Source organism: Aedes aegypti, chromosome 3, assembly GCF_002204515.2.
Source record: "Aedes aegypti strain LVP_AGWG chromosome 3, AaegL5.0 Primary Assembly, whole genome shotgun sequence".
Classification (NCBI taxonomy): domain Eukaryota; kingdom Metazoa; phylum Arthropoda; class Insecta; order Diptera; family Culicidae; genus Aedes; species Aedes aegypti.
This window is the reverse complement of record NC_035109.1, coordinates 133,221,941-133,245,121: the sequence shown is the minus strand read 5'-3', so window position 1 is coordinate 133,245,121 and position 23,181 is coordinate 133,221,941. Positions and strand designations below refer to the sequence as shown.

Here is a 23,181-nt window from a genome sequence, read left to right as displayed (position 1 = left end):
AAATAAAATTTAGCCCCTTCAGGGACGAATATACTACCAACAAATTTGCAAGTAATATCAATAATACGTTTGTAAATCCCTAGACTAAAAAGGGATAGGGGCAATGGGGGCAATATGAACATACGGGGCAATATGAGCCACCCCGGTTTTGACCTCAAAAACAGTGTTTTAATGTCCAGTGTCATTATGATCTGCTAAAGGATGCCGCAAATAGCCACCACAATAAAAACCGTAAGAATATTCGTTTGAACACTCAAGATATTTACAAAAATGTACAAATTTGTCCTTCGTCATGAAAAGCTTATAATTTTGGCAGTTTTTAGTTAAGCCTATAAGACAATTATATTTATAATTCTGATAAATTTTACCAATCCATTGATACTTCTGATCATAATGAACAGTTCGTGAGCGAAATTAGATTTGTTCGTAATATATTATACAATATATTATTTTCAAGATGAAGGAGCGGGGCAAAATGAGCCACCTAGATTTAAGCAAAACAAATGATGTTTTGAACATAAAAATGCATTGCCTAAATATACCAGATTATTTTTTTTACTGCATAGTCATCTTTATGCACCATTACAAGTGGAACACTTTGCTAGAAAATACGTTGAACCAAGTATCGCAATTTAGTACTAGTATAACATGGTCTATCCTTGAAAATAAACCGCTAGAATCAATAATTTCAAGCAAAGCTAATACAATTTCCTTTGCAATAATGTACTCTTCACCACTAACTCTTCTTCATACTGTTTTAAATAAAAATCATTCGATTGAATGAGGTGGCTCATACTGCCCCGTAGGGTGGCTCATAATGCCCCATATGGTTGGTGACCACGTAGAAAAACATGGTTTTCCAAAAAGTTCCTGAAATAATTTGCAAGTAGATGCTAACATTAATTATCGACGTAACATGGAAGATAACATTTTATAGTACAAAGTCACTTGAATTTAAACCATAATTTTTGCTGTTCTTCTTTGCATTCCATGACGTTTTCCTTAGGCGGCCCATATTGCCCCGATCACCCCTATGGACATTTCCACTCAACATAATTTCAGTTTTACATAATTATACATCAATAGTGTAACCTGTAGAGTTAAGATGACTTTTGTACATTTGACACGAAATAAACCAAGTTCATAGCTCACTCCAGGGTTCCCATTTATCCAAAACCACGAACTCTAAGTACAAGCTAATTATAAATCCAGCAGCCAAGTGAAAATTTCTCTCCCTTACTGGAGAAAAAAGTAGCTTGATAAACCTGGAAAGGAAGTTCAGATACAGAAGTGAAAAAGGATTTCCAAGCGGAGAATCAAGCAGTTTCTGAAACTGACCAGCGGTGAATAGCGCATGAGCGGTGAATGGCGTGCTTACGGTATATTTTAAATTTATAATTGTTATAGCTGTTACCAGAGGCGTCGCGTCAGCATGTGCAACATGTGCACTGCACAGGTGGCATCTCGTTCATCCTGACCACCAACAATATGTACTACTTATCAATGACAATTTAATAATTCATGAATAATTTCATTCATAACAACCATTACAAGTATCACTGTTATCAATAGTTTGCTACGTAATTTACATTTATCAAAACAGTTGTTAAAATTTTGCTTTGCAAATGAAATGAAATATGCGTTTTGTGGCGACGCGCGATCTGAGAACTTTTTTTTTTCCTCGCGCATTGCTGCGTGATACTTTATCCCACGCTACGCACGCTACACGTTGCTGGCTGTGACGATAAAACCCAATGTGTGCACTTTCATCGGGAAACGGGCTGCCCGGTATCGTATACGCAGTGCCGTCAATGTGGTAGAGAGCTTTTCGAACTACAAATGCCAGTGTGTGAGTAGCCAAAGCGTCAACTCCGGCCAGTGCACATCTTGCTACAGCAACCAACCAAGTCGATCAGTGTGAGAACGCAGATGGGAATGACAAGAGAGAAGTCAATCCACGAGAGAGACTCCTTCTGCCAGCTCTCTTTTTGCCTTCGCGCCGTCAGCAATCGGCATCACCACGCGTGAAGCGCAGGTGTGTCTCAGGCAGTGGAAGATAACCTAAACTAGCCTCACTTTTTGCATATAGTGTGTCCCAGAAAGTATAGGCACGACTTTACCAGACTGCCATTTCGAGACTAATGCAGATAAAAATCTGATTTTCACACATTTCATTTTCTTACTTATCAAGAGTAGATGTAGAATTTAGAACGATTTTTTCACTACCTGTTTGTTGTTGGGGCCCATTTACATATTTCACAACGCTGAAGGGGTGGATGGGTATCTTCAAGTTGTTACAGGTCACACAAAATTCAGAAAATATTCTTACAAAATGCGTTATGACGGGGTAGGTGGGTGTTGAAAATGGCCATTTTTGGCGTTATGAAATTTGTGAATAAACTCTTGGTGTTACATTTCTGGAAGCTCTTCATGAGTTTTGCACAAATCGCGTTATTTCTGAGCGACTTTGTTCTACGAAAATTGTGCTGGGTCATAAAGTACGTACAATAAAAATCGAGTATTTTACACAATACTAACTGTTTTGGTTCATTTCTATGTAAAGATTTGGTGACCATTAGTCACAGTTTTGAATTACAAGGTTAGTTAGAAACCAGTGCTGTTGAAATTGTCACTACTTCTTCAGAATTCATCATTTAATGATGTCTGATTTTAAAATCACATACAATACGTGTTGATTCAATTGGGTTGTTGAGTAATGACAAATTTACCAGTTTTTATAAATTAATCGAAAGCAGACATTTTTTAACGATTCCATTATGCTCGACATCTTAATTTTGATATTGTGAATGATTGACCATTCACAGATTTAAATCTCAAATTTGAGGCTTAATGACATCTCATCCTGACAGCTCCTACTGTAGTAAAATTTGCCAAGGAGATCAAAAAAGATTTCCATACTAATTTCAAATAGTTCTAGGGCACGGAAAGTGTTGAAACTTTGAGTTCTGTTTCAATTTTTAACGTAAATTCAGAATATATAAAAGCTGAATACCCATATACATTTCTATTGATAAATTTAACTGAACAACCCGATTATTAATTAATATATGCAATGTTTTGATTCTATTGAAAGGCTCAGTAAAAAAAATACATATTCCAGAATGATGATAACGCTCTTCTTACGAAAAACTTAGCAAGTTAAGTAAGCGGTGCACAGGTGGATAATTAGGTCACGCGACGCCTCTGGCTGTTACGTCTGTTTGTCTGTGATTTTACGCTTCTCTAGAACGTCATTGGTTGGTGTAAGACGAATTATAAAGAGGCATACTGGTTGTTTAGAGGGCTCGAGAAAAAATATGCAGTTGGAGCTCGTTATAACGACAACTTTTATTGCGCCAAAAGCTCTCTATAGCGACATTTTTCGGTCCCTCGAAAAATATTTTGATGTTATAACTGTTCTCTATAGTGACATTTCTCTATTACGACGGTCCCTTGCGATATCGTTATAACAAGCTTCGACTGTAAATTGAATAAATTGGGGAATGTGAAGCAACCACAGAAAAAAAATCATCCCCAACACCCAACTACTAGAAATCCGGTATGCCCTTTCTTAAAAAGCCCTTAATTGGCTCTAGATCTCGATTTTGATAGCCCTGAAACTTATTCGGATACTTTTACACTTCCTCCGAAACTCCAAAAAAACGGGATAAAAATGTTCCTGAACTAATTTGAACAGACGCAAGTGGATAATATGAATAGATTACAGAGTATAATGCAAGAAAACCACACCCCACTTACGCCCCTAGTGGAGTCTTGCAAGCCCCCGAAAACGGCCCTGAAACTCACTTAACATTCTCCCAGTACCGGTAACAAAGTTGAATTACCAAAATCTCGGTAAAATAAATACCGAGAATCGGTGTGAAAAATCACTATTTTTTATCGTTTTGTTGATGTTTAAATTGTTGACTTCATCAACTGTCTCGTGCAAAACTGTATTGTGTATTTCTTTCACCACTGGACTGCAAAGTGCGGCCTCATAAGTGCGAAAGTGCGGGATTGCGTCACATCACGTTGATGTCTTCAGAGCACTTACTCTCTGAAAGAATAAAGTTCCCCGAAAACACCTACCCGATTTGATGCCATTGAGGACTTTTATTGACGTTTCCGCATTTGTAAAAACTTCTCCGTTAGTCCAGTGGTGAAAGAAATGCGCAATATAATAAACTAAAATTGCATTTATTGCATTGCGCTCTTCATTATTGCGGTTCAGCCGGTGCAAAAATCATCCCTCCCCCTTCATAGCGATCGACGGTGTTACCTACAGTGTAACATTTTCCGCTTTGCAAATATAGTAATTTTATCCTTCACTGTATTGCATATTTCTTGAATGTGTTACATTTTATATGTATTTTGTAGAACGTAAATTAAAGCCAGTTTTATTTTTTGTCATAAACTAGAATTTAGATTAATTAACTCATTACGTGTGGTAAAGATGGACAAATTATGGGTGAAATTATGAAAAAAGTTCCCAGCCCGAGCACGTGGATTTTTTTCATAATTTCACCCATAATTTGTACATCTTTACCACGCGTAATGAGTTAATTAATTTAATAACCATGCGGATTGGAATACCGAACAGCTCAATATAAGCGTCAATTTATAGAATTTAGAGCCAATCGCTAGGTAGATTAGTTGTGATTTTCCATTGTCGAGGTATTTTCAAACAAATTTTATTCTTCATCGTCATCCTCCGCACGAACACAACGTCCGAAAATAGTCTATATAGTTTACCATGAACAACAACATGTTTCCAGAACACAAAAGTCCGTCTTTTCATTCGTTAATTCGTATTCGTAATTAGGGTAATGTAATTTCATCCCGACTCGAAACTGAAATCCACTTTTTTTGTATAGAATGCCCATTTTCTTTTTCTGCGTGGTTGGTTTTTACACTCTGGTTCAGATGTACATCGTAGTTTTGTAATAATTTAAAAGTATGCTTGCTATTTTGTTCAATAGTTTTTCTGCAACTGCACTTGTAAATTTGCTTCTTTCGCTTTCATCTTATATTGGTTCTACAATTTATCACAGTTCGATCCTTCTCTCAATCTACTTTAGTTTAGCTTACTCGTGTTGCCTTATTACTTTTAGTTTGCAAGTTTAGTTTTACGTTTTAATTTAATTTAAAAGGAAGAGCCATTTCATTCGCAAGGGAGGTTGGGTATGGTTTGTATTTTTTTGTATTAATATATTTTTGTTATACTGCACTTGAATGTCATATTTGATGTATGAATGGTTTTGTGGCATTTGTAGTGTATTCAATGGAGGGTATATGGAATGAATTAGTTCGTTAATCCAACCCCGGTCTTGACGAGTCAATCCGGAATTGGCTCAACTTTCGGGCTATTGCTGGGTCCTATTTGTTAATTTGACCGCTTTGCGATTGCACCTGTTTCTTTTTTTTGTAGCTGTGGTCTGCGTTACCTGAAATTAAACCGGTCTATTGCTGGGCTTTGTTTTGTTGCGGGGTCTGAGCGTCCATTTCAGGACCATTGTCTTGTCCTGTGTTAAACACTAGTCCGTCTAGTTTGACTGTAATTGAAGCAACTACTGGCTCCTTCTGCCTTGCTATTCAAAACCTCTGCTTGTTATTTCTGTTACCGTAACTAAATATTCTGAACTGTGTGTCCTCTTTATCACTCCCGAACTGCAAACAATAATCAACACGAAAAGGCCCACCTGGTTTACGTAGCAAATCCACACGGTTCCGAATGCTTTGTGAGGGCAGCAACGCTCACTCTCATTCTGAATCGAGCATGGGATAGTGTTAGCGATATTGAGTACCCCGAAAGGCATAAGTCACGTTTACTGCCCCGTCAATTGCAGTACACAGCATCTCAAATTATGCTCGATAGTTTCACTGCATCGACACATAGCTGTTCGGATTGTTGATAAACGAAGGCGTATTCAATGTAGATGCCATATCCTGGTAACTGAACTGTAAAGATAAAAATAATGCATTGTAATAATTACTATAATATCAATTCGTCCCTTTAATGATGTAACTAGATAATTCGAAAATTTTCTATACGCGAAAATCTTATAGGGATCGGTTTGGAACAACCGATGACCATGGTGGGATTGGTTCTGCTCTTTGATACATACTGAGCAGAAAAGTCGAAAACATCTGCTTATTAATGTGTGATGCGAGCATTAAATGAGTTTTTTTTTTCTATCTTTATTAACGAGATTTTTAGCCCTTAGCAAGTTCATCTCGGGACCAACGGCTTTACTTCGCTTCCGAAGCAAGTCGTCACTAAAATTTGTTGTCAGTGACTATCTAGGGGATGGGATTCGATCCCAGGCCCTTGGCGTGAGAGGCGTGTGTTCTAACCACTACACCAGGTCCGTCCTCTATTAAATAAGTATAATTCGTTTTCGGCGTAGTGTTAGCGCAGCACAGTAATCAAATTAAACCGTTAAACGAACTTCCCGTGGTGATTGTGGAGATGCAGAGGTATTCTCGGTCTCTAGTAACAACAATAATATCGCACTAACATTCTTTCCCCATTGCAAATGACCGCAAGGCCTTGGCCGGCGCCTTTATTGATCATATGAGTAGGTATCATGATAGGCAGTTATTTCTTAACATTTTAGTACGCAAATCTAAAAAAGTTATGGGGGCACATTTGAAACCTCAAACTGGATAAACCGAGTTATTTAGTTTTAACACGCTCTACATTAAGATATTTGGAAAATAAATTATAACTTGCTTGTTTTATATCACATACTTGTGAGCTTTGGATATTGTGCAAAGCTAGTCAAGATCGATATTTCGCCATACCTATTCAACTCAAAACTAGGGCTGTTAAATGTCATGAATTTCACGTGACTTTGACATTCGAATATTGCTACAGTGTAACCTCCATGAGTCGATATTGAAGGGACCATCGACTCATGGAAATATCGAGTCATGGACCAGCAATCCTTTGGAAAGCTGCTTCTAGGGACCATCGTAGTAACCATGAAATATTGTTTTTAGTATGGATCGATGCACGAGTTCACTATCTGACGTTTGAGCGGTGCCGTGTTATTTATGTGACCATGGCAACGAGTGACGCTCAAACGTCAAATTAGTGAACTCGTGCATTGGTCCATGGTTCCATGAGTCGATATCGAGTCAGGGAACATCGACTCATGGAGGTATCACTGTAATATCATCGCTCCTAGTGGTAAAAGTCATCGGAAAATGTTTTTCCCGGATACCTTTTCCGAATTACTATCAGTTGCCAATATTTGCTGATGCGATATTTCGCATACAAGGGCGCTTAAGCATTTTAATTTTTCCAAAATTTTGACATTTAACCCCATCCTCGCGCTGTTGTTACCTTGGCTGGTTTAAAATGGCCTACTATCTCGATACCTGAATTCGACGGCGATTACATGCAGTGGTTGACCTTCTATGACACTTTCCAAGCTGGGAGGGAGGCACCGATACTACACACGAAATATAGAACAATGTTTGTTTGAACTGCAAGATAACTCCAGCTTGCCAACAACAATCAAGGCAGGCTTGGGGAAAACCGCCAGTTTTCTTTTGTTGTGTACTTTCGATCTTTCCTGACAAACATAGAAAAAGGGCCACAGTTTTCTATGCACCAAATATTAGTTTTCATTGGAAAAAGTAAAACGATGCGTTTTTCAATGCTTTATATTCAATCAGTTGAAAGGTACTCACGTGACATTACTTGCATTATGTGCATGAATTGATTTTCATTCAATTTTTGTCACTTTTGATGAAATGCAAAAATGTGTTTTAATCAGTTACGCGCTTTTTCCATGTTAGTCCAATGTTTGAGATCTGGGCTCACAGTGACAGTTCGTGACAGCGGAATCCCGGCTCACTATGACGTATAGAAATTTTGTATTGGTTTCTCCCTCCCAGTTTCCAAGCATTGATCCACGACAACCAAGATCTTCCACCAATCCAAAAGTTCCATTACCTCCGAAACCAAATTTCGAATTATCTAGTTGTAGAATTAAGGGGCCCAATTCAATACACGTACCTGTGAAAAATGCGGTTCCTCCTGGATCGCCCCCAGCGGTCCATTGTTGTCGGGAGGCGTTAGCTCGACGCTTTCACCTGTGAACTCGGAATCGAAGTAACGGGTATCGGTGTCGGACGTGACCTGTGGTTTGAAGGGAGGTGGTATGCGCTTCTGCACCAGATCTGTCCAGTTGATGCTGGAGAAGAATGGATGCACCATAATTTCCTTCGCGTCGTTTGGTCCACCGCCGAGACGATCTCTTGGTTGCTTCATCAGTAAACCGGCGAGCAAATCACGTGCGTTGGCACTGATGCTTCGCGGAAACTTAACCTCTTCCATCAGGATCAGCGTGAACAGAATGTCGTGATCGCGATTGTAGAATGGCAACCGGCCGCACATCATTTCGTACATTACCACACCCGTTCCCCACCAGTCGACCGCTAGACCGTAATCGTTGTCTTCTAGTACCTCCGGCGCCAGATATTCCGGCGTGCCGCAGAAGGTCTTCGTTGTGCGTCCGTAGGTGATCTGTTCCTTGCAGAGGCCGAAGTCGGCTATTTTGATGTGACCGTCCTTATCCAATAAGAGATTCTCCAGTTTCAAGTCTCGATAGACGATTTCGTGTGAATGTAGATAGCTGAAAATAGGAAAAGCGAAATATAGGGTTTCACTTAGAATACAAATACAGATACTCCGTTTTGTATACGAAGATTAGGACGGGGCAAGATAAATTAGTGCCATTTTTAAGCGCAATATACATTTTTTGATGGCATTAATCCTTTTTTTTATTCGGCCTTTGTGGTAGACTTCTCTGCATTAAGGATGATTTGATGTAAATACAACCAATAGTTCATATCTAGAATAAAAACATTTGCAACAGAAGTAATCAACTCCTGAAAAAGTTTTTTTTTTTACATTTATTTATTTTTATAATTTCGAACAATGTGATAAACAGCCAACACTAAAAGCAAACTCGGCAACCAGCCTCCCACATGTTGATTCGGCAAAACCAGTGAGACCTGCGCGCACATGGTGGCAGAAAACAAGCCATGTTGCGCTGATGCATACACTGGCTGTCTTATGTTGTTTTGAACCTTCGGCGGATGATTGAGTCATCATCATACAGCCGGAGTTGGGGTTGTTGCATTCTTTTCCGTTTTGCATTGCGCGGAAAGGTGGAGTGGCGGGCGGGTGTAGCGCGTGCACAGCTTTGGCATTGATGGCTAAGTCTCAGCCCGCCAGTATGTCAATGTTTTTTTTTCGCAGGTGATTGGCAAATTTAGGACAGAAAAACAACGGAACGTGGTTGAAAACAAATTAGTCACTCGATAATAAATATTTTCGCTCGTCGCATATGGAATCAAAGCTGCACTTTGGTAGTTTATTGCTTCTGGAAATTTTCCAGTTGTTGCATTAGAGCACATTGTATGCAAAGTATATATGTGATGAACGGAAAACAAACCTTTATATTGTTTTTTAGCGATGTGTTTCAATGAGTTAAGTCGAAATGTTTTTAGATTCAACACCTAATAAAAGTCAATTACGTTGAATTTCCAGTTGAGTCATCTCCAGCATCATGCAAATTTATTTAGGTAGTAACTTGACTTACGACGATTTTACACAATGACGCTTATTAAATGGATTGCAATTTATGCACTTGACTTATTGCTAATGTTCCACATAACGATATTATGAACAGTTTCAAAGGTACTTACCCGAGTGCCGATATAATTTCTGCGCCATAAAATCTGGTTCTATCCTCCGAGAAAACGCGCTCACGACTGAGATGGAAAAACAATTCCCCACCGTTGACGTATTGCATAACGAAGCATAGCCGGTCCACCGTTTGAAAGGAATACTTTAATGACTGGAAAAAAGCAATGGACAAACGGGAAGTATTATACACCATCCACCCGGACACGATTCCGATTGACCACTTACTATCAGGAAAGGATGATTGGTCTTTTTAAGTACGCGATTCTCGGCCATTGTGTGAGCGACTTCATCCTTTTGTACGATGACCTCCTTCTTCAGGATCTTGATAGCATACAACTTGGCGGTGGTTTTCTCGCGACACAGGATAACTTTACCGAAAGTTCCCTTTCCGAGCACTTTCAAGAACTCGAAATTCTCCAGCGTCTGTGAGATAAGAAAATAAGCAGTAAAAAAGAATACTGAGATTGTTGAGAGACACGTTAATAATCTGCGATCTGCAAAGATGTTCAGGAATTCGAACCCAGGACTCTTATATGCTAGACGAGCGCTTCATCAACTAAGCTACCGAGCCACTTGGTGACCCAATAACTGAGTTGGTTACAAGTTTAGAATTCAAATCCCTACAGACCACGCGGACTCCTTTCATAATCCATACCCATCCATCTCATGTTTCTACCTAACCTAAAATCCATTTTTCTCGCTTGTTTACCGTTGGGGAAATTGTCTGAAGTAAATAATGGACAGCTCTTATCTAGCTAAAAGGGAGTCGTCTGTTTGATCCTTATTTAGAAGACTTCGTAAATATTGCAAGCTTTTATTGCATTATACTTAGAATTGCAAGCCAAGCCTCAAAAAGGGAGATGAAATTTTTACAGTTAACTACAAATCGACACTGTTGCTCCATAAGGGCTTAACTGACCTTAACGATCCTCTCTTTTGCTAATAACTTTGCCAAAATAAATACTTCCACAATGTTTCTAGCTAACGATGCAAGATTCGTCAATTCTTTACCGTACAACACTTAAAAGTATTACGAAAAATGAATCAGTTTTCTGTAATAATGCGAAGAGAGCAATGATGAAGAGCAATTGATCATTGCAATTAAATCCAAATGAAAAGTAAATGATAAAATATGCTGAATTTTCGTTATGTATTTTTTCAAATAATTTTCTAAAAGGTTAAACATAAGAAGAAATTGATCAAAATAATAGTACTTTTTCGCCTGTTTGTACATGTGTTGCCTAAATAGAAACAGTTCGAACAATGAGTTAAATTAAAATAATTGAACTATCATTATTCCAAACTATTTCGCCTGATTACTTTTGATTCGGTTGTTCAAAAAATATCAAACTTTGATAGGGGGAGATCTCCCAGTACCGAACACTTATGCTACTAAATTCATAATTTAAAATATATTGGTTTTATGTGCTCGTATTACCCATTTATGATAAATATTGTCATTTTTATAGTGTACAAAAATAAATTTGAAAATATAAATATGAATTTTTGCATTGCATTTTGATGATGTATTTTAGTACCAAATTGATCGATCTTGAAAGGTGGCCCCCTATACCGGACACGATCTGAAAATGCCTCAAATTATGTAAATTTGAACATCATAAAATGTGTTTATTTAAGGAATAGTATATATTTGCCAGTTCAATGCATTTGCAACATTTACAAGAATAATTTGAGTTTTTGTTAGTTTGCAAGATGCCTATCAAAAACCTCTTTCATATATGATGAAAAATAGCACATTTTGCGATGTTGTTCTGAATGTTCATTCTTCTTAATTTTATTGCATGTTTGATAGCATGATCGACGGAACCCATGAAAAATGAAAGTATTTTGAGACACTGATGTAATAATTACAAAGATATCATATAACAAATCAAGCTGTCCGAAACTGAGGGACAGGAGGTGCTTAACCAAAATTGTAATTTCTCGCATAACCTGTGATATCGCCCTAAAAGCCATTGGTAGCCGATTGTGTAGCTCCTTGTTTCTAAGTAAATAAATGGACCAGGATGGAAACTATCACCACTGGGAGATAGAGGAGTATCTTCTCTTCATCGTACCGTGCCAGTACCTCATTATAGACAGCGCCATATTCTGAACGGTTCGTTCCTTATGTTGAACATTCATTGTTTTTACATCCAAAATATTAAACGATTAAACTGTCAGTTCTAAACATGATTCATTGTAACATTTCAAAACTAAAATACATGGTGAAGTTGTTTTTTCAACAAATAGTATACGTAAAGTTGGTTTGCTGTCCATAATAAGGAACAATGTGTGTTCATAATTAGGACCATTGATGTATATGGCGTCCATAATTAGGAACATGCATGCGTCAGACTAACATATGATTTTTTAAATAATTGATAATTGTTGGACGTTTTATTTCAATCTATACGTTAATTTAGATATAAGACAAATGCAACGGCAAGACAAACCAATATCCCAGCTGTTGAAATCCTTAATAATTTAAGTTATTCAAATTGGATTTTCTTAACCGTTCAGAATATGGTGCTTGCACGGTATTGTTGTTATTGTTATTGTTGAATAACGAGTAAATCCATTCGTTTGCTCGGTAACAACAAGCTACACACTCGGTTACCAAAGGCTTTTAGGGCGAGATCACAAATTATGCGAGATTTGTTCATATTTAGTTCAATCATGGTACAAAATAAATTCATACTATCAAATTAGGATTATGTTCGAACATGCTTGCATTATTCAAAGCATTTTTTCATGTTCAAAATAATTACTTAATAGGCTCGAAATTAAGGCGATACGTCAAATTTGTTAGGATTTTCAAACTTTTCAACTTTTTGAAAAAGGCATGCATATTTCAATGATGTGTTATTCTACGCAAACATTAGTCTCCTTAATAGCTTCCTTTTCTACTAATACACCATCCGTATTGGACCATGATTTCTCAATGTTACGACTTTGTCCGGTATTGGGTGCTGTCCGGTACTGGGGGATCTCCCCTTATATCAAAATTTAGCATATTTGTAACTGCCGTGAATCGCAAGTCAGTCCCATCTGTAAAAAGTAGGCATTGAGAAAATGGGGTGCGAATTTTCCAAACTCGTTTTCCATACGAATATTCAAAAAATTCTAGAGGATTGGAACATGTTCAAATCTTAGCGAAACTTTCACAATTTGCTTTTCACTACGATATTTTTTTTAGAAAAATATAAAGATGATCAAAGCACGGTTCATTTTTGTGTTACAAGGTGTGAAAATCTGTAGTGGGACTAGGCTTACCAGATGGTATCCCTTGGGAGGACTTGTCCTCCTTTTTGATCATGTGTCCTCCCGTCCTCCCTTAGACTGAAAATGTCCTCCTTTTTCAAAGTGAGAAAATATAATATTTGATAGCCATTCACATCTTTTCCTTCTGTATTTATTATTTTTTTAATATTTCTGTCTTGAATAAAATTTGCTGAAGATGCAATTTGAAAAAAATTGGGTCAAACAATAGTTTTCAAGTTTTTAAACTCTTCTATTATTCAAATCGCTGTTGTTCTTATTAAAAAGCGAGATGTTTTCAGATTTTTTTATTTTGTTTTTATTTTTGTAAGATTACACTACTTTTGAATTTTTTTTGGAGTATTGTTGATATGCTTATCTATATAAATAAAAATGGAATGGTGTTTGTATGTCACGAAATGGCTTACGAACGGGTTAACGGATTTGAATGATTATTTCTCCGTTTTGTTCGTCAAGGGTTCCGACGTGTTCGTGCGTATAAAAATCCCAGGATATTTACCGGGGAAGCCGAAAAATCGAGAGTGGACGGAACTGTCATTTTGTATAGGACGATCCATAGCGTATACAACAGCCTGATGGCAAGACGAAGTTTGCCGGGACCACTAGTACTTTATAACTTTGAACTCAAGCACACCTAATACGGTTACCCTTACTGTATCGTTATCCAGAATGTTAAAACCCCGAGAGTACTCTTTATCCTGAATTTCTGTAAAAATATATGGCTATTGAATTATTTTGGGTTAAAGTCAATTCTAGAATCAGTTGGGTGCGATAATATCTGATTTTATACGGGTTCCTAGCATTTGGGATAATGCAGAAGAATCAATGGCATCTGCGTCAGCTTACTAAACAGAAGGCCATGATTTCAATCCAATAGGGTAGATGTACCAATAGTGAAGGTATTAAGCACGATTGAACTTCATTTAACCGCCTAAACTCATGAAGCGCAATTAATGTACATGTTAATGCTGTAACGGAAAGTAACGAGCATTGACTTAATGAGAAAAATGATTTCATCGCAGTAATCCACGGCATGTCAGTGAAAAATAATACCTCCAGTATTGGTACACTGTTCCTTTAGTTGCGGTATATTTTTAATGTGTGTTCCTATAGTTGCGGTATCCGTTGTTTTCTTATGGGATCCTCCACTATAGGAACACTTTACTGCAACTATTGGTACAAGTAAGAAAAGTTTTGACAATTTTAGTGATATTTCATCAGTTTCAAAGCAATTTGAACGCTCTTTTCAGCTATTCCGTGTATCAACAAGCTAATACGTCGATTGACAGTGTCGGTTCTGTGAATAGTGTAATAAAATCAGTGAAAACGGTACTACCGCAACTATAGGAACACCCACAACTAAGGGAACGCTTACCCTAACCATATTTTACAGAAAAAAAAACGTTTATGAAACCTGTTGCAAGGACGTAGCCAGAGCATTTCTCAATTTAGTAAAAAAAAATCAATTTCCTCCTTTTTCAAAGCCAATCACACTAAATGTCTTCCTTTCTTAAATTTTCATCTGGTAAGCCTAAGTGGGACTGATATGCGGTTACTTTTCATTATGGGACAATTTTTTTTTCTTACTTTTTCCGAACAAATCTCATTAGGGCAGCTGAAAGAGCATTGGAAGATATGTTGGAAACTGAACTCAGCTCAGTTTTGACGAAAATGCAGTTGGGACTGACTTGCGATTCACGGTAGTGTAGTTCTCTGTAAAAAATCCATGTCACTAATTCATAGCGGAACAAAGTCACAGCATGTCAAGGTAGAGTATTTGGTATGGCAATTGGAAATTAGCTTCAACTATTTTGAACATAACTGTAGGTAGGTAGGTATACCTACAAATCCAAAAAATCACAAAAATGCTCAAGGTTAAGGTGAAGATGCATCGAAGCCAAACCTCAAATTTTCAAGAGCACAAATCTAGAGAACCAGAGAGCAATTTGAGCTGAAAACTTAATCGATGGGTCACTCGATGGTGGTGACCAATCGATTAAGATTTCAACTCAAAGTGCTGTCTGGTTATCTAGATTTGTGCTCTTAAAAGTTTGAGGTTTGGCTTCGATTCATCTCCACCTTGAACATGTTGAAGTGCGTTATAAACATAAAGGTAAGGTTCAGTTCCCGGGGGTCAGCAGAAAATGTCAGCTCTCTTTTTTAAAGCTTCTTATAATGAATACTGTAAGATTTTATAATTATTATATGTAGGTAGGTACAACAATACTTACCACTTTCTTTCTGCCACTGATTTTGCCCGTTGACGTGCCCTGTACCGAGAACTTTTCCGTCAATAGTTCGTCCTCGGCAATCGAGGCCATCTCCACATCGCCGTCCCCATTCGACTGGGATCCCTGATAGGCCTCGGCTTCCGTGAGGCGATTGGCAACGCTGCGGATTGCCTCTACCCACTCCTGGCGTTCCCGTTCTTCCTCCACATGGAACATGCGTTCGATTACGGTAGTCCATTGTAGGCCTCGGATGATGAAGGTAAACGGCCGTGGTCTGTCCACGGACATAATCTGGCAGCCTCGTACGGTAAAGTTGTTCGATGGTTCAGCCTGGAACGATGCATCTGGACGATTTTTGTACCCGACGAGTGTTCCATCGTCGCGCAGAATGAAGTAACGCGAGCGCCAGTTCTTGATGTGTTCGCCACGTTTGTACAGCCAGCCTTCCTTCACGATCAACGCTGCAGATGGCTGGATGACACGTGCTGGCTGTGTAACCGGCACAGCCGGTGGTTGAGTGGTGTCCGATGAAGACATTATGATCGGATATCTTGTCGAGTAACACTTTGGTGCAAGTCACTATCTCTCTTTCTCTAGTCAGCCCTTGTTACTGGGAAAGTCACAATTTCTGAGGTATGTCTGAGGTTTATTCGGTCGTATCGCTTCCGACGATGACGACTTCCACAACGTGCTAATTCCAAAGCTCTCGCGTGTGCACCCGTGCACTTTCACCGAACTTCGAAACACACGCTGCCCTATTAGCGAGCGCGATGAGAACTGACTTGAACTTCTCCTTTCGTTTCAATCAACGGTCGTCGTTTGGTGGATGCTGTTACCGTTGCCGCCGACTCACGGTGCTGTCCTGGTTGTTATTGTTGTTGTTTTTCCGAATCTGTAAAGCAAATATTGAATATTGTTTATTAAATCATCGTTTGACGCGAATGGGGAGAAGTGTTGAATGAAACCGGATTAGTACGTAAGCGGTTGGCAAATACAAAGCTGAACCTGTGAGCCGCAGCCAGCCAGCAGCCTGTCTCTGTGTGATTCCCATTCAGTAACTTATTGACGCGTCAGCAGCTACGAATGGCATATCAATGGAAAAGGTGTCGGTACCGTCACAGTGGTTCGGTTTAGAACATATGTCGCCCTAAACTTTACAGTTTCATTTAAATGATAAATATTGTTGTATTTCCTCTCAAACTATACACTGGGCATATTTTCACCATATAAACCTTATGAATTTTTATTCTCAAATTTGTCTTGTTTTGGATTGATAATTATGATATAATCAATTGGATTCTTTAGAATAAGAGTTTTTTAGTTCGAATATAAAACCACAACCTAGGGCAGATAGCGACTAAGAAATCTTATGCTTCAAAAAAGAGACCTAAAAGAGACCGTACGGAAATCAATACGAGACCATACAGGAACCAAGAAAACAACAAAAAAAAACGGAATCAGGAGATTAAAGTTGTATTTTTATGTTACAAGTTTTACTTACTGCTCATATTACTGAATGCTTTTTTCCTTAAAGGGCGAACACGAAATTACTGCGACACATGCAACAGGGTATAGCTTTTCTACCATTGGGTGAAAATCAACCAAATTTCACACTTTCTCATTGATGTGTATTGTTTACATGTTGTCAAACTCGAAGTCGTGTTTTTATTCGCGTCTACGAAGGTAATTACCACAGTTGACCCTATGCGTGAAGCTCCGATTATTTTACATGGCAAAGCATAGGAAGTCAATTTTAATATGCTTCTAAAAAATTCAAAACACTTTTTAATTAAATTCTGCTAAGTGTACGGGGTTAGACTATTAATCAACTATAGAATCAGCAGCATATTGAGAAAAAAATATAAAACTCAAAATTATATGCCTATAATGTAGCCCATCAAAAGTATATCAACACATACTGAAAAGATTTTAAATAACTATTGTAGTTAATTTTATATGAGCATTTGAAATTTCGCTTCCTATACCTTGCCGGGTAAAATTTTCGACGCTTCACGCATCGAGCAAACTTTTCCCAGATGGCAGCACCGTACCTTCGTACACTCGAATATTCAACGAAAATGTAGGTGAACCAACGCGAGTCGGGAGAGCAAATTCTTTCCAAACACCTGGAACTCCTGACCTGTCGCACCGGCAGTTGAGAAAAATGTTGAACATTCACCATTTAACCGTCTCCAGAGTGTTGGAGCGGTTCCAGGAGCAGTTGACGTTGGACCACGGCAAAGGAGCTGGAAGAAAACCGGGACAGGAGAACAAAAAAAAGGAGGGAAAGGTGAAGCGGATGATTAAAGCAAATCTCAATGTCTCAAGCCGTGATTTGGCTAAAAAGATCGGCATGTCGCAGAGCTACGTCCAGAATGCAAAGAAGAGAGCTGGACTACATACATACAAGGTACAGCACTTCCCAAACCGCGATGAGCGGCAACAATCGACAGCTAAAACTCGGGCACGGAAGCTTAACGAGAAGATGCTGACAAAATATGGCTGCTGTGTGATGGACGACGAAACGTATATAAAAGCCGATTTCAAGCAAATTCCGGGGTTGGAGTTTTTCACCGGCAAGAGCAAGTTCGATGTGGACGACAAATTTAAGAAGAAGAAAATGTTGAAGTTCGCCTCCCAATATCTCATTTGACAGGCCATCTGCTCTTGCGGACTGATGAGTGAGCCTTTCATGACAAAGGGCACAATAAATGGCGAGATCTACAAATCTGAGTGCCTCGAGAAGCGCCTTTTGCCGTTCTTGCAGCAGCGCGACAAAGCTCCGCTATTTTGGCCAGATTTGGCATCATGCCACTATTCTAAAAATGTCCTGGAGTGGTATGAGGCCAATACTGTCCATTTTGTTCCAAAGGACATGAATCCGCCAAACTGTCCGGAGCTGCGCCCGGTGGAGAAGTACTGGGCAAAAATGAAGCGGGAACTTCGGAAGAGCAAGAAGTCAGTCAAAGACGAAAAGGACATTTGAAGAAAATGGAAAAAAAAACTCAGAAACTGGTACCGAATGACACTGTAAAGACTTTGATGGAGGGCATCAAGCGAAAATGCCTTCAATTTTACACGCAAGGCTCCATCGATGAACTTTTCTTTTGATTTTTGGAGTAAATATATGTATAAAACTACCCTAAAATTTTGGTTTGATTCTAAACATTATAAGAAAATTGAAATGACATTTTCGGTGTCGCAATAATTTCGTGTTCGCCCTTTAATTTCATTGAAAACTAATTCGATTACAGACATCCCACGCAGTTGAATCACCCACAATTTATGAATCATTTGATTTCAAAAGACAGAATTATTATCAAACTTATCACAAAACATCACAGAATCATTTTTACTGATAAGCAACACATTGTGATCAGTCATTTCAAGGCTTTTTATATCACTAAAATAGCTCTTGATCGCGGTATGAACCAACAATATTACTAAATTATTTTTGTAGCTATTCGGGCTGTACTTTTGGCCAACTTTGTAAGCCGTGTGCCTATTGACGCCTAGCTAGAAACGGCGTTTTAAAGTTTGTTTGGCGATTTTTTGTGGGAGATTGGGCTTCAAACAACATTTACAGATTCAATAAACATAGCTATGATAGATAAATGCGTATTTATACGGATTTGGCTGAGATTTTTGAGTAAAATACTTGATCAATAAATTGTCGGAAATATACATACCTGTCACAATTTATGAATCAGCGTTCAAACTATTAGTTCTCAGTATTTTAAAAAATGATCCTTAGTTTTAAATAATTTTCATAAACTACGAAAATTTGTTTTTTTTTTTTGTGGAAATTCTGGACGTTGGTTATGTAAGGCCACAAAGGTTATAATGTTGAGTAATTTATGGATAAATAAAAAAAATCTAAATTTGTGAGGAACAAAAAGAAACAGTATAGATGTAAAAATGTAAAGAATTTTTTAGTTACATCTGATTGGTTGTTCCTAATTTTGCATTAAAAAGGGGTATTGCTTCTGCCGAAGGACCGAAAGCAACGAGTGGGAAAGAAAAGAACTGGTTTGTATCCTCCATGATTGATATCAATGCCAATTGTTTGTCATTTTTAACTCCCAGGCTAAACTGTTGGCTCTTCTATTGGACACATGGAGAAGTAAAAGGTATTCACACTCTTAAAATATAAAAAAAAAACAGAGGTCATGGAGTATCGTTTACATTCATGTAGGGGAAGGGGTGGTAAAATGAACACCTCAAGGAAATCATCTTGTTTCTGATACAAAAACAAGAAATTTGTATAGTTCTATCGCACAACATAAAAAATAGGGATGTAATCTATAGTAGCTACATGGATTAATACTAAAATAGCTAAATTTTTACACATTTTCATCGCTATCAAAATGCGATGCAAATGTTCATTTTACCTGCACTATGTGGGTAAAATGAACAGCGGTTGGTGATAAAATGAACACCACGCAAAAAACGTGAACAAAACAAATATTTCTGAAAATTTTCATTGCCCCACTAAAAATACATCCATTAATGATTGTAACCTATTCAAAAAGAATTCTAAAGCTTTCAGATTTGACATCATATCATAACGACATTCACATCACTGTAAAACCTCAAGTCTTCCGAGCTAAAAGTTACGTCAGTTCTAATTTTCAAACGTGGTTTTCTAAAATCTTAGTTTTCGTTGATATTTTCACTTCAATTGACCTTCGTATCAACTCGAACACTCAGATTTATGCTCTAAAACGTCCGTGCGTGATAAAAATACATCGATATTTGTTTTTTCTCGGTAAAAGGCACGGTGTTCATTTTACCACCCCTGTTCATTTTACCACCACTTCCCCTAGTCGATTTTTCCCGTGCGTAATGTGCCACCAAATAATCGCCATATAATATTGGTATTCTCAGTAAAGGCAGTCGAAGAGTCAAGCATTTACGAGTTCTGCCATCTAGATCTAATGATTGTCTAATTACAATACCTGTCATCAACCTCCAAATAAACATGCTCCAGAAGCATATAAATCCACACATTCAATTTTTTACTAGACCCGTTCAGTTGCAAAATTAAATATCAAGCATTGTCATGCAGAATCTTGAAATCAGGGTTGGGAAAAAATCTGAAATTCATTCTACAGTAGCCAAACAAAGCCAATCGCAGTCAGCGAAGCCAGTGAAACTCACGCCTATTGCTGCTGTAGGCAAAGAGCTTTGAAAATTGCAAAACACCCGTTGCTAAGGGCAACCCAAAATTACTGTAGAAAAATGTTCTATTTCCCGCTGCATTTCCCGCATTTAGAGCCTTCAATGACACTAACTATTTAGAAAATTCATGCACCCAACATAGGCTACTCGATGAGATTCACGTTTTTAAACTACTGTACTGGGAAAGCCACGTGATTTTCGCGAAATTCAAGCCTACTACTATTACCATTCCCAGCACTGCTTGAAATACTTGGTTCCGGTACACCCCCGTATATAATAATCGTTGTCTGAGGCAGTGTTATAATAGAAATATGAACTATATAGTATTTTATTGCAAAATAATTGAAAGTAAACAACTGATTCATAAATCGTGTTCATATTGATTCATATTTGTGGACAACTTTTTTGCCGATTAATAAATTGTGGTTTTAGACAATGTTCAAATAAGTGAAAATTTCAAATGTTTTCAACAATTTTAATGGCAAAATTATATTATAGGTATATATCTCACTCTACCATTCGGTCTTGATTTCATAAAAAAATATTGATTTTTTTGCTCTCTATAATTTTTCAATTTTGAACAGAGCCTTAAATGATTCATAACTGTGGGACCAGTGTATTTTCCCAAAGAATACATTTATTTATTTTAACAGCATTCCTGAAATATTTCTCATGAAATTAGTTCAATATAAACCCAACAATTCAAGCTGGATTTGATTAAGGGATATCCTAAGAAATTACTCCAGATACTATACAATGGTTTTCTTCAACAATTATTCAAAATATTCTTTCACAAATTCGTCAATAAAAACCTGAAGTTCATCCAGTGATACTTTAATTGATTTCACTAGAATTTCGTCTAAGATTTTCTGTTTAGAACATTTTTATAAGCTCAAGCAATAATTTCTTCCTTTATTGATTTCTTGGGGTTTTCACCAGAATTTTGTCCAAGATTTTTTTTTAAGTGATACCTTTAAAAATTACTGCAGAGATTCCTCCTATGAACACTTCGAAAAGTCCATAAGAAATGCTTTGAGAAATTTCCCAAGCAAGTTCTCAAAGAATTTATTCAGGGATATGTCCAGGGAACCTTTAAGGACAGAAATAAAAAAAAAATCCGGAAATGATTGCTATATAAAGAAAAGCTAAAAAATAATCGGTTAAATCTCTGAATAGAATCATGCAGGGTACATTGTACGGAATCCCTGAAAAAAACTTTTGTAGAAATGGTCAGAATAATTGCTATAGTATTTACTGATGCGAATCTTCTGAAGAATTATGAAGAATCCATGAAAATTTTGCTTGACAAATTACTCGAGTATTCACCCCTATTCTTGTTTACGTACGAATTCCCGTTTTCGCCAGCAAAATCAAGTGGGCTGTGGATTCGAATGAATAGGATTCGATCGAAATATGAATCCGCCATAAACGAGAATGAGGGTGATTGTGTGTAAAAACAGGAGGTGTAATTATAAGCTGGATGAGAATGAAATATTAGAGAAATTTTATTGAAATTTCTGGAAGAACTTAATGACGAATGACTGGTAGAATTTATTGGGGAGTTCCTGGAAGCGTTATCCGTAAATTTCCAGGTATAATCTCTGGAAGAATTTTAGAGCAATTCCTGAGATAAGGCGTGTATGAATTCACGAAGGAGTTCATATGAAAATGGCTGGATAAATAACTGAAAAAATCGATGTAGGAACTACTTGAGGAACTCTTGTAAGGGTTCCTGGAAAACTCTTGGGGATGTAGGAATCGGAAGATCTACTAGGAAAATCTGTGGAAATCTAAAGTTGGTGGAAAAATCTGTGAAGGAGTCCTGGAATAGCATTTTGTGGAATTTTCCCTATGGAATTTTCTGGTTAGACATTTATAATCTGAAATAACAGCAAGGAGATGGAAAGTTATGCCTCAATGCAAGTATCACCTATTTCATCAGTTTTATCATGCATATTATGTCCATGGCTTCAGTCTGTTTTCATACTTATTTGGGCAGCAAAAACATGCCAATGTTGGGGATGATTCTTGAAATTTGTTCCGATTTATTTAAATGCCACAATCCGAGGAAGTATTACTCTATTTATTCATCATTTATTCTTTGCGGACTTCTTGCTAAACCCTGCGTTATAATGATAGAAATCATCTCGGCTTATTAAGTAGGCTTGAAAAAAGCCTACTTAATAAGCCGATATGATTTCTATCATTATAACGCAGGGTTGAGCAAGGGGTCCGCAAAGAATAAATGATGAATAAATAGGGTAGGTGTACCAATTATGGATGCAGTAGGTCAACAGTATGAATTAAAATCTGATTTTAACCGCATTTCTAAAACGTAAGCATGACTTGTTGATGTTAATTACTAAATTAAAGCCTTGCGATACAGTTGAAATGATCAGCTATAGTTCTCAATTGGCTTAAATAATCTAAAAATTGGTTTCAAAAAGCGTTATTTTTGTACCAATTATGGCAATAGAGTTTCTAGCATTCGACATAAAAGTGTTCCAATTATGGACTATCGGATATTTTCACGAAATGGACTCAAATGCCATGCAGAGCGAATGATAATAAGTAATGAAGTGATTGCTCAAAAATTTTTTCAATGATTTTGTGTTTTATAGACATTTAATAAATTCATCGTCAATGGGTTCATGGGAGCGAATTATTTTTTTAAAAGGAGTCGAAATGTTGTGAAAGTTCAAAATATGATACAAAACAGCATTAATGAGCACATATTACCTTTCCAGAGTCCAATTTTGAGGA

At 37.5% G+C, this 23,181-nt stretch overlaps 1 protein-coding gene across 3 annotated transcripts in view; it reads right to left on the bottom strand.

Annotated features, from left to right (window-relative positions):
• Positions 1-4,675: 4,675 nt before the first annotated feature.
• LOC5571066 (RAC serine/threonine-protein kinase) overlaps positions 4,676-23,181 on the bottom strand; it is a 53,307-nt gene continuing 34,801 nt past the window's right edge. For all 3 annotated transcript variants that reach the window (XM_021851472.1, XM_021851473.1, XM_001659455.2), the window contains 5 exons: positions 15,238-16,129; positions 9,950-10,147; positions 9,724-9,875; positions 8,027-8,645; positions 4,676-5,958 (listed from right to left, as the gene is read on the bottom strand). In XM_021851472.1, coding sequence (XP_021707164.1) covers positions 5,878-5,958; positions 8,027-8,645; positions 9,724-9,875; positions 9,950-10,147; positions 15,238-15,774 — 1,587 coding nt within the window. In that variant the 5' untranslated portion in view covers positions 15,775-16,129 and the 3' untranslated portion in view covers positions 4,676-5,877. The remainder of the gene's footprint in view (positions 5,959-8,026; positions 8,646-9,723; positions 9,876-9,949; positions 10,148-15,237; positions 16,130-23,181) is intronic.